Consider the following 12,031-nt stretch of genomic DNA (forward strand, 5'->3'; position numbering starts at 1 on the left):
TACACACTTATACACACAGTCGCAAAACGAACTGCTTGCTGGCATTTAATTGAATAAAACATTAGTGTGCAATAAGTTGTGCGATTGTAGCCCTGGAAAAACTTTTGGCAACTGGCAAACGCATTCGCCGCCATTACAATTCATATTAATGTGTTTCCCCCGATTTTCACAGTACTGGATGCTCAGCAAAGCTGGCGAAATCCGACGCGACGACTCCTGTCTCGATTACGCCGGAAAGGATGTGACGCTCTTCTCCTGCCACGGCGGCAAAGGAAATCAGGTGAGTGTTGAAAGTTAAAGAAGCAACTGCTAAAGTTCGGGTAAAATCAACTGCAAAGCAAGAAACATTTTCATGAAGTGTCTACATATTGTTAAATAGTTCTTTCCTCTCAAAATTACTGTTTTATATTTTATTTTTGCTTCGACAAGAAGCCAATAAATATGTGTTTTTTCATGTTAACTAGTAATTTGCTATTAAAGGAATTTCTTATATGTTTAAATAAACGAAACAGTTTATCATAAATGTGTTTTTTTCACTGACAATAGTTTTTCCTGCAAATCTCACTCAGTTTTATCATAAATTGTTATATTTATTTCCAAATCATTTGTTTTAGAGTGTAAGCCCAAAAAACAGCGTTTAGCTATTTAAATGATATAATGTATTCAATGCTTTACAACTTTTATTGGTTGTTTTTTTTTCAAATCATTTGTTTAAGCCTACGACCAAAAAACAGCGCTTAGCTATTTAAATGAGATAATGTATTCAATGCTTCGGTTTTTTTTTTTTTTTTTTGGGTTTAATTTACCTAGAATGGAAAGCACTTAAGCTAAATGCACCTCTCCTTTCAGTTCTGGACGTACCGCGAGAACACGAAGCAGCTGCACCACGGCACCTCCGGCAAGTGCCTGGCCATCAGCGAGAGCAAGGACAAGCTGCTGATGGAGGAGTGCAACACGAGTCTGAGCCGGCAGCAGTGGACCCTCGAGAACTACGACAGCTCCAAGTTGTGAGGCTACTTCTACGCGAGGGGCAACCTGCTGTTGCCCACTTCGCGGCGACACCAAGAACCACATGCATAGCGGCTGGAGCAGGACGGGATTGGGGGGCAGGACATGAGGTGGCACCAGGAGCTGGAGTAGTTCGATGCCCCGAGGCTTGTGCAATAGGGAGTGGGAGTGGGAACGGAATTGGATGCGGGAGCTTGAGGAACGGATTGTAGCAGCAGCATTACTTGCCATGCTATATAAATATTATTAAAACTTATTTGTTTCCAAACAAGAGAGTAGACGTTACCTAGCTTTAAGAACCACACATCCGCAGACTACACAAACAGACACTGAGAAAAAAGAGAACGACTGCTGTACAGTAGCTATAAGTTGATAGGTTTTCTAGGCCTAAGTGAGAGCACTTGGGATTAGGTTAATGGAGCCAAGGAACTTGCTGGCCAACAAAATGAAGTCGTAGCGCAATTTTTGCATTTAAATTTGTAAACATTTAGCACAATTTACGGAAAGTGTAAACCTTGTCTCTGTCTACTAGACTTATTCCCATGGCCAATGACTGGCGAACGATGTCCGGATTATTTATGAATTTTACAAATGTCATTAAATGGCTCTGCGAAAGCCTCATTCCAAATATATGTTTTAGTGAGTAAGCCCTAGGCTAAGTCTGAGTTGGAAAGCGTTTGGTGATAGTCTTAGTTTCGCCTGTGAGCCCGAGCATTCAGATTTATTACGTCTTATACCTGTATATCAATTTAAATGGCGAAAAGCATGTTTTGTTTTATTTATTCTCAAACGATTTATGGGCAAGCTCGTGTTGCCTGATTTTTAGCCGACGAGCGTTAAAAACTTTATGCCAAATTATGTTTAGATCTTTAGTTTTCGGTTTACTTTGTGTTCTCTTTGAAAGTCCTTTACAATTCCTTTCGTTGGATTCTCAAAACGACAACATATCCTATTTGTCAGCTTGTAGTACTTACAAATATCAGTTTCCAAACTACCGATATCACACAAGAAGTATAGCATTAGTCCCTAGAGGTTAGTTCTTAATGCAAATGTGCATAGTGCCTTCTATTTATAACGGACGCATTCTTACACATTCGTTATCGAAACCGTTCATCGAACTTTTGTAGGTCTAGACTAGGTCACAATCACAGCGACTGTGTATATACTGTACTGTACAATTTCATATCGCATCCTGCAGAATGTGTACATAACTATTATTAAATACTGTTTTATTCAAGACTAATACCTACATATTATATCAAGAGTGTAGCCAAGATTTGCGCATTGTTTTTCATTTGCTATGTTTTATTCCAGCCAGCGAGCTTCACTGTAGGCGGCATTTACAATTTACGTACGAAACCAAAAGCCATAGGAAGTGGTCGATATCCTTTTTTTAAAATAAACTTACAATAGTTAACTAAGCGCGTAGTAAATGTGTAATGCAAAAAGTGTGCAACAACCAGATACAATTATAAATAAAAATATGTGAATTGAAAAATGGTTTCTAGAATTTTTATTGGATTATTGCGCTGCAATGCATAATATTTCGGTTTAAGGCCATCTATGGGATGGCAGCAGATCACCCTGGCGCCACCTATCGCCGGGTTCACAACCTTACATTTGCTATTCTACGTCAAAATCATGTAGAGCTGCCAAATACAGCGCTTCTGTAAACTAACAGAAATCAAGCGTTTGTTTTTAAAATTGTTGAGACAAGTTATGAGACTATTTATTGGTTACAACCGATCGCAAATCTAACAAATTGTTTGTTTAATGTATTAAACGTACAAGAGCTATTTTATTAAATTAATTTATTTGAATTTAATTATAACTCAAAATATATATTTTGTATTATTTCATTCCAGATCGGATGGCAATTTCACATATATGTATGTATAATTATTTTTATTACCTTACAAAAGAAAGCACAAAAAAATTTGTGTTTTTTTTTCAAATGATTCACAAGATTGTTACGGTTTAAAAAAATGTTGAGTCTTATTTATATTGCTTAACGCGTTCTTTTCCCGTTCTTTTTATGATCTTATTGTATTTAATATATATCTTTTGCATTTAATTTATATGTATCTAAACAAATGCAGTATTATTCGAGGGACTTTTCGCGAGGAGTGACCACCTGGACCTCGTAGTCACTGAGACCAACCTCCACGCCGCGGTGGGTGATGAACATCTTCTTGTAGGAGGGGTGCACCTTGCCCAGCCGCAGGCTTCCCTCGTACATTTCGCGACCAGTGTAGGTGACCTCGCCGAGATGCGAGTACCCGGTGGGCAGGGCGTCCGTCGGGTAGCCTCCCTTGCGACAGGGCACCCACTCGTGGGAGGCGTCCCTCAGCACCAGCACCTCCACTCCGTCGGCCAAGGCGTGTGCCTCCCCATTCCACCCTGCGTAGGCGACCTTCTTCCTGGGGACGTATGAGGCGGGCAGGCGATCGTTGTAGAAGTAGGCCCGAGCCACGTACGAGGAGTATCCCTTCTTGCTGGTCCCGCACAGCACGGCTCCCTCGGGCGGCTCGTGGGACTCCTCGGTGCGGGAATCCTCGTCCAAATTCATGGGCACCCACTCGAAGTAGGCACCCACTCGGTAGTACTTAGTTTCGCTGGACTCCTTATCCTTTGTTTCACTGGGTTCCTTATCCTTAACTTCAGTGGTCTCCTTGTCTTCTGTGACCTCGGCAATGTTTGGGTAAAGTCTGGGAACGGGATGCCGAGGACTGGAGGACCGGCACGAAGAGGCGTCATTCGTAGCAATTGCGTCACCTGCGCCGTCGCTTTCATCTTTTTGACTCTCCATGGCGCTATTCTCAACCGCACTGAGCTCCAAAAAGCACCGGCATTTCGCATATACTTTTGGGAGAAATTTGAGAGAGGCATTTATGTTATAGAAATTTAAGAGAAGTAAACAAAGAACGAGAGACGTCAAGAGCTCTATTCAGATGTCAGCGGCAGTAGCATTTTGGGCTCTCTCAATTTGTGCAATTCATACAAACACTACTAATTTGAAGATAATCTATTAAGCTCGGGCACTTTAAATTATAATATTGTAATTACCTTTCTTTTTTTGTTTGTTTGTATACACGAAATTCGATATCGACACAAAATGTATTCTAAAAAATTTAGGTAAAAAAATGTACACAAAGTTAATAACTCTAAAATTTATTTTTTACGATAATAACATTTTTATCTATAAATTGGCGTTCTGCTTGATCCTCAGCGGATGGCCGGCATTTCGTGTATACTCTCTAGAGAAATTTAAGAGAGGCAACGCACATAACATTGTTAAAACAAGTTAACATAGAAAGGCAGATTAACAGCACTGCTCAGATGTTAGCGGCAGATACATTTTGGGCTTTTCCGATTTGAGCAAATCTTATAAATACTTTTTATTGTTAGATTATTAAGCTTAGCTCCTTTTTTAAAATTATATTATTGTACTTTGTTTTTTGGTTTCATGGAGTTGCGCCTCCACCATATGCCATTTGTTTTCATCTCTTTTATATAATTGTGCTACTTCCCTTTTACTCAAAATTTTTTTCTTATCGTACTATGCGTTATATTAAATTGGAACTTTACTTGTTAATGTGTATTTACAATAAAAAAAATTTTTCTGAGAATCTACACAAAATTCGATTTCAACACATAAACAAATTTTTCCCATAAAATTCAATATTTTAAAAAGTTAAAAACTTTTAAATTTACAAAGAGCGTTTTATTTCTGCAATGCTAAGACAACAGGAGGAGTTACCACCAAGACCTCGTAGCGATTAACACCGAGCTCCATCTGCATGTATGGTATGTATGGTATGAACATCTTCCCGTAGGAAGGGTGCACCGTGCCGAGCCTGGTTTCTCCAAATCTAGAGCGCCCCGTATAGGTTACCTCTCCCAAATGCGAGTAGCCGGTGGGCAGGGCATCGGGCGGGTAGCCTCCGTTCCGAGAGGCCACCCATTTGGGGACGCAATCCCTGAGCACCAGCACCTCCACGCCTTCGGTGAACTCCATGGTGTCACCATCCCACGCCGCAAAGGCTCTTTTCTTTCTAAGAACATATTGCGCCGGCAGGAGATTGTCATTGAAATAGGCGCGAGCCACATGCGTGAGAAATCCACTCATCCACCTCCCACATTTTACGGCTCCTTTGGGAGGCCGATGGGAGTCCTTAGTGCGGGTATCCTTACTCAGGTTCATGGGAACCCACTCAAAATGGGGATTGGGCTGATCCACTTCCGGTTCCGGATTCCGGTTGATCCTTACTTCGGAAAAGTTGAGGCGCAGTCGGTGGATAATATGCACGTTGCAGAATGACGCGCACAGTGGGCAGGTGTTAGATGATTTCAGCCATCTCATCAGACACCTCTTGTGGAAAACATGGCCACAATTTCTAGTCCAAAAAACAACGTCGACCGCGCGGAAGATGTCGAAACATATTGAGCACTGGACCTTCAGCGCATTCAATGAGTCACTAGCACGGGTCGTGTTTTTCGGGTCGGTATTATCAGCTTTTTGACTCGCCATGCCGGAGATTTGATTCTTACTGAGCTGCCCATACTTCTATGGTGCTATTTATTTATTTTTGCGGCTCTTAACTGAGACAGAGAAGTTTAAGAAAAACCTATACATAATGTTTCACATAAATATATATAATTAATATTGACTTTTAAGTTTTAGAGAGCAAAGTAACTTTGTGCCATTCCGAACCGAGAATCCTTATCAAGCCCTTAAAGAGGGTATTATAATTTTAGTAAGAAGTTTGGAACGTGACTGTGACACCTTAGACTCCTTAAAGTATATATATTCTTGATCTTGGCATTACCATAGAAATCAATCTAGACGTGAAAAATAACGGGAATAAAATTATAACGCCGTTATAGGGCATTATTTTTTGCAGACTAAGTTTTTTTAAGACTCTGTAATTTCAAATCAATTTTTTGAAATTTTTGTTTTTGATGAGTCTAACCCTTTTTTACATTTCACTCCCAACGGAAAGAGTATATCAGCTTCGACTCGACGAAGCTAGATTATTTTTTGGTTATCAGCATACATATCACGTATTGAAGTGATGAGGTATGAAATCTAAGAAACATTCCTCATTCTCGTTTGCATTTGCAAAAACAAAATTTTGCTCCGAGATGAGGCGTCAAGCACCCCTGCTAGATTCTATATTTTATGGTATAGGAAATAAATATATTTAAATTCCTCATATTTTATGATGCAGTAGATTTTTATTTAAGCTCGAGAGATAGATTTCCTTAGGACAATGACATTTTCATTTACACGTTGGCGTTCTGCTTGATCCAGGACCTCAGGGCACCCACATAGGTGTACATGGCCGGACGACCCTTGGCCCCGCAGCCGAATCCCCAGGAGACGACGCCGAAGAGCTTGCCATCGACGGTCAGCGGACCGCCGGAGTCGCCTTGGCAGGAGCTCACTTGGCCACTGGGGTGTCCTGCGCAGACCATGCGATCGGTGAGCCCGGGAATGTTCTGCGAGTTGCAGTAGTCCCGGCTCCACAGCTGCACCTGGGCGAACTTGAGGCGGTTGGGCAGCTGCAGGTTCGGGTTGATGGCGCCGAAGCCGCTGATCACGGCCATCGTGTCCGCCGCGTAGTTGGAGTCCGAGTCGGCCAGCTGGATGGTGGCCACCGGTCCGCCCAAGGGCACCGGGCTGCTCAGCCGAATCAGCGACATGTCGAAGTCCTGGCTCTGCGGATTGTACTGCGGGTGGATCAGGAACTGGGCGATGCCGAAGGTCTGGCCATTCCCAGCTGCCAAGTCGTTGGTGCCCACGATGGCCTTCATCTGGCCCGGATTCTGACCCACCGTGCAGTGGGCGGCGGTCACGATCATGGTCTCCGAAATCAGCGAGCCACCGCAGTGGTGGCGTCCGTTCAACTGGAGGGACACCTGGTGGGGAAACTGCCCAGGAGCAGCGAACTGGCCTCCAATAATCCTCGACTCCTCCGACGCATCCATGTCGCCGAGGACCGAGGTGGCGACGAGCAGGAGGACCAGAGGACTGGCTAGATTGTTAACCGAAGACATGGCAAGGGTTGAGTGTGTCCAATGTGGTTCAGTTGTTCTCTATTTATAGGCCTTGTTTGGTGTTGCGTTCGAGTGGTTTTATCGCCAGAATGGCACACTTTTGTTCAGAAACCCCTGATAAGTGGGGAATAAAATGGGGGGTTGTTTTGTTAGGTATTTAGCTCTACTTTATTAATTTGGCAAAAATATATGATATCAGTAATGCAAACTTATACTATTTAATTCAGTTTTAGGATTCAATCTTGTTAGTTTCCACTTTTAGATTTTAATGGTGAATAATTATATTCAAGTCACTCTTAAGCTTATAACCTTTTTTACCAACTCAATCTTAATTACCGCCCCAGTTAGAGGTAATTTCTCCTCAAATTTAGCCGCCAAATGCCAATTTCTATTTAGGCCAAACAGCAGGGGCTCGGCTCGACCAAGTTTATGTGCGAAATTTAAATTTTCGCCACATAAAAATCAAGTTCACACAATACCTAATTGTTGTGGCCTGTTTTTAGGAAACGCAATGCTTTTAATGCATTTGAAGCATTAAAAACTCAGTGAGACGATGAATTTGCTGGCTTTGCTCCAGTTTGATGTCCATTGCTGATCATCCACACGTTTTTCCAGATCTCGTGCTTATAGATGTTGCGATAATTCTGTACGGACACCAGGAATTCCGGACCAAAAAGAGTTTGTATTAGCACATTTTCAGCAGCCAGATTTCGATTCGTGGTTGCGTGTACAATCACCAAAGGGGAGTTGCTCTGTGGTAAAAGATTATAAATAATCAAATTTTTATATATATATTTTACTTACAGGTATGTCTTCTCCTTCGCTTTCAAAGCGTTGTTTTGGATCCACGTGTCTGCAAAACCAATTTGTGTACGCCATGGGTATATCGTTTTCGGGACTGGTTATTTTCTGGAAAAAATGGCATTTCAGCATGCAATTGAAGTATATGTCACCATAGTAAATTCAATAAAATTTAAATTTCTATGAATGGATCTAATTGTTTTAGAGGGACAAACTTACAAATTATAAAAAGGAAAAAAATGAGAAAAAAAAAAAAAATAAAGCTTTAAAATAACTAAAAAATTCATTCTGTTTCGAGTGAAATTTTTAAATATAACGTATTAGTATTTATACTTCTAATTAAAAATGTAATCAAACGATCGAAGTTGAAGTTCTAATAATTTCTCACTCCAATTAAGGAAACATAATTTTTGTGGGTTTCGTAAAATCTCGAATTTGAACGCACTCGCACCCATTAAACTTAAGCATGAATGAGTTGGACAGCCACTTACACTGCGAAGCATGAGTCCCAAGTTGAGATTGAGCTCCCCGTTTTTGTGAGACAAGTAGGTGGCACTGACGCCCTGCTGCAGATTGCACCGCTTGGGCCCACTGTACAGTACAATGGGGTCGTCCTCCGAGGAGCCCACGCACTGCAGCTGGAATCGTTGTCCGTACTTGATGTTCTCCCCGGTCCGGTCCCGCCCATCGCCACTGACTATCTTGAAGGAGTTGCGTACACAAGGACGCTTCGAAGGAGCCACAGTCAGTTCGCAGTCCTCGTTGATCGACTGGCTGCTTCGCACCACCTTTTCATTGATCACCACCGACAGAGCTGCGTTCAAATCGGAGGTGTCCATCTCGCTGATGTTCATGTAGATGGGCATTAGCTGCACAGTGGCACCGAAAATAATCGTCTGCTTGGGGGCAGCCAAAACGATCTCCTTGTGGAAATTATCGTACAAAGTGCGAGCCTTTTCCACCAGCAATTCTCCTCGATCGCGTTGCTTTTTGAAAACCACTATTTTGTCCTGCAAAATGAGTACATAATTATGAGTTACTTCTTAAAGAAATATACCAATCAATATCACCTCCTCTAGACAGTTTTCCTCCACCCAGTTTCCAATTCTTACACTGGGCTGAAAACGGGCGGAAATCGAATCCGTGTCTGTAATTCTGCAGGGCATTTTGTTATTTTAAAGAACGAAAATTAATGACTTTTCAATGAAGATAAATAAGTTGTTTAAAGTGCAATAGCGAGTTTATATTTTTATGAAATGTAAATAAGTGTGTAATTGACAGATAACTAAACGTTTACTAGATTTAAAACGTTAAAAGGTGAAAATACTTCTAAGCGATAAATAAGATTGTACTTTGTAATAATTTGTAATTACATTATACTTAGTTTTTATTTCATTTGTCTGTTTTATTGAGGGGTGTTTGAACCTTTTTTTTTTTGTGGAAATTCCCAGAGCATTGCTTCCTCACGGTCTCAAACACTCCGTCGCTAATCTAATTGGTTTTGTTTTTTTTTTTTTCGAAAATTTGAACTGGACCTCGTTTAGTTAAATGTACCATATAATTAATAAGTAGTAAAACAAACACATCGGGTAAAATTTTGATAATAGCATTACTGAGAGATTTGATTAAATGGTTTCCCGTTAACATTGTTTTGAACCTTTATTTGCGATAAAAACTTTTTTCTTTCTCTGAGTGCATTTAGAGTAGGCTTAACGCAAGTAAACCCTATTTATATTCCCGCCCAAATAATAAATTCACCACATTGCGAAACAGTAGTCTACTTTTGGGCCTCTACAACAAATACAATCAGCTTGTGCTGGTGCGATCAGGGCACACACGGCGTATGAGTAATGGAAGACCCAATATTTTGCACTGGCACACATTTGCGAGCAGCAAGTTATCTATTTGCCGCTCTCGGACAACTCAAACAGCGGTGATTTGGCCTGTTTGCTGTAACTCACGTCTGCCAAGACCATTTGTGTCTCATTCTTTGAGTTGGCGGGTCGGGCATCTTGGAGAAGGCATCATTAGCAAATCTCCCGGCTGCCCAGGCCAAATATCGGTGACAAGATAAGCCGCTTGTATCAACACTTGGCACATTGCCCGCCGCTAATTGTGCTTGTTAACCATTATCATCGATGTCGGTTGGTTATTGTGGCTTAAACCCCTCGCTGATTTACCTGCCGGTGGGTAAATGTAGCTGTAGATGTACCCGCTCTATTGGATCGGCGTGCAAATCACGTGAACGTGAGCGAGCTGCTCGGCCGATTTGCGGCACGTTCCTTATCTAGCCACTCGATTGCAATGGGGGCTATATGCGATATTGTCGCCGGGGCTCGAAGTTTTACGACTGTGTTTACCTCTGCTTTTTGAAAGGCACGCCTTTTAATCGAGACATCCGACGTTCAGCTCGACACTGATTTATTTATTTTTCTGCACAATTTTTTGATATTTATTAGATCACATTTATGAGCTAGAAAAAGAGTCATTCAAGCATTGCTTTCAACTTTATAGAATGAGGCTAAAATATTCCATAGTTTGATCCGAAGTTCTACACACTTCTTACTTCGTAGAAAGTCACTCTTAACTGTTTTTCCCGGCAATCTTCCTCAAAACGCAACCGGAACCCACATAGAGTTGGGGTTGCGGGTAATGTATATCCCATAATCACTCCAGAATATTATATTAGTAGTGACAAATGTATAAGAAACTTTATCATCTGGTCTCTGAAGTCCGTTAAATGGTACTAATTGGCAAACCAATGAAAAGTGGAACAGATTTAGTTACTAATCTAGTTTATTTATTTACAACCAGTTTAAGCTACAACGTTCCGCCTGACGCATTCAGATTAAAACTATTTGCACTTTAGTGCTATAAAACTAGTTATTATAATCAGTAAAGTATGTTTATAGAGTTGCAATAGTCAAAATCTAGACACCCATTACGAAGGGTAAGTGTATTTCCATTTTTATTTTAATTGTAAATTAGGAAGGCCATAAAAATTTGACAAAGCCCATACTTTAAAAGCTTAAGTTCTTAGCACTTAACATCAGATTAAACCACTTTATAAATAAAATAATAAATAACTCTCCTTATCAGCTATAATAATTCGTGGCTAAAATTTATACAAGTTTGTTAACTTTATTTATAGAATAACTCAAATTGTTACCACCTAAAATATAAGGAAGTTTTTGCAACTCTAGGCACTTCCCCCTTTCAAAATGAATATAGAGAGTCTAGACTTATATTAGTGATAAGGTTGACTTCTAGTTAATCGTTGTTATTTTCAAATAGATGCAATGATTTTTCTTATTTCCCTCAATGACTCAGACTACATTCAGTGGAAAATCACTTCATACTTCACCAGCGATAATTTCATTTAATCAAAAATAAAAATAAATTTTTTTCGTTTTGTTGGAGATATAATGCAATATACTCCCTTATTGTTTGCAGGCCACAAACAACGTTTCGTTATCTTGGCTAAAAGATGGAAATCCAAACACACATTAAGTGCGTCAAACGACCGGCCCCGAAAAATAATGCGGATCAATTGTGGCGCTGAAATATCTCTTTCGATTATTCAATTTCGTCACAAAAACACACTGTGTCCTATCTAGATTTTTAAAATATAATTAATAACGAGATAATACAAGCAATAGCAACTGAAATGTATTGTTAAAATATTATTTGGCACGGGCAATCGATTGCCACTCGAAGCTGTCATACTTATAGCCGCTTTGATAAGGGATCGCCAAAAAGGTTATATCGCTTCGGCTGTTGGGCTAATCCGAAGACCACAATCCGAAATCATGTGACCAACTTTTCCCCGTTGATCTCATTCATAAGGCGGTACTTTATACATAGTATAAACCCAAGCCGACTACTGCTGGTCAAGATTGTGTTTTACGACTCTTTATAGACCCAAAATCAGTTGATATTAGCTACCGCAAGAATAAAACTGCCCGTTCCCTTATCGCTGACCACAGTTGGCTTATAGAGCTATTGAGTACTAAGGTAAAAATTATTTGAATTAAAAAGAGTATAATAATAGACCACTATTAAAATAAGGATATATTTTGTAAATAAGATAATACCCTTTGAATTCTGTGTCACAAGGAGGAGAGCAAACATATGTTTTATCTAAAAATTATGAACTTATAAT

At 40.4% G+C, this 12,031-nt stretch overlaps 5 protein-coding genes and 1 long non-coding RNA gene across 6 annotated transcripts in view; 2 read left to right on the top strand and 4 right to left on the bottom strand.

Moving 5' to 3' along the window:
* The window catches only part of LOC108090377 (putative polypeptide N-acetylgalactosaminyltransferase 9), a 61,742-nt gene extending 60,623 nt beyond the window's left edge, over positions 1-1,119 (top strand). Inside the window, 2 exon segments of the mRNA XM_017189008.2 lie at positions 173-280; positions 850-1,119. Coding sequence (XP_017044497.1) covers positions 173-280; positions 850-1,011 — 270 coding nt within the window. The 3' untranslated portion in view covers positions 1,012-1,119.
* A 1,990-nt stretch (positions 1,120-3,109) lies between these two features.
* LOC108090252 lies at positions 3,110-3,817 on the bottom strand. The gene has a single exon (XM_017188847.1). It carries the CDS (start codon positions 3,815-3,817, stop codon positions 3,110-3,112), a length of 708 nt encoding a protein of 235 aa, XP_017044336.1.
* A 915-nt stretch (positions 3,818-4,732) lies between these two features.
* Positions 4,733-5,539, bottom strand: LOC108090251. Its single transcript, XM_017188846.1, has one exon. The coding sequence runs from the start codon at positions 5,537-5,539 to the stop codon at positions 4,733-4,735; it is 807 nt and encodes a 268-aa protein (XP_017044335.1).
* A 755-nt stretch (positions 5,540-6,294) lies between these two features.
* On the bottom strand, positions 6,295-7,068 carry LOC108090293 (trypsin-1). Its single transcript, XM_017188903.1, has one exon. The coding sequence runs from the start codon at positions 7,066-7,068 to the stop codon at positions 6,295-6,297; it is 774 nt and encodes a 257-aa protein (XP_017044392.1).
* Positions 7,069-7,212: 144 nt separating this feature from the next.
* Positions 7,213-9,152, bottom strand: LOC108090272 (cilia- and flagella-associated protein 161). The gene is made up of 4 exons (XM_017188883.2): positions 8,940-9,152; positions 8,361-8,879; positions 7,873-7,977; positions 7,213-7,820 (listed from the first exon to the last, which is right to left on the bottom strand). Exons 1-4 carry the CDS (start codon positions 9,033-9,035, stop codon positions 7,611-7,613), a joined length of 930 nt encoding a protein of 309 aa, XP_017044372.1. The 5' UTR covers positions 9,036-9,152; the 3' UTR covers positions 7,213-7,610.
* A 1,555-nt stretch (positions 9,153-10,707) lies between these two features.
* On the top strand, positions 10,708-11,541 carry LOC122320121. Its single transcript, XR_006245485.1, has 2 exons — positions 10,708-10,819; positions 11,323-11,541. It is a non-coding gene; the product is annotated as an uncharacterized LOC122320121 (long non-coding RNA).
* Positions 11,542-12,031: the final 490 nt, after the last annotated feature.

Source organism: Drosophila ficusphila, unplaced genomic scaffold (genome assembly GCF_018152265.1).
Source record: "Drosophila ficusphila isolate 14025-0441.05 unplaced genomic scaffold, ASM1815226v1 contig_414, whole genome shotgun sequence".
NCBI lineage: Eukaryota > Metazoa > Arthropoda > Insecta > Diptera > Drosophilidae > Drosophila > Drosophila ficusphila.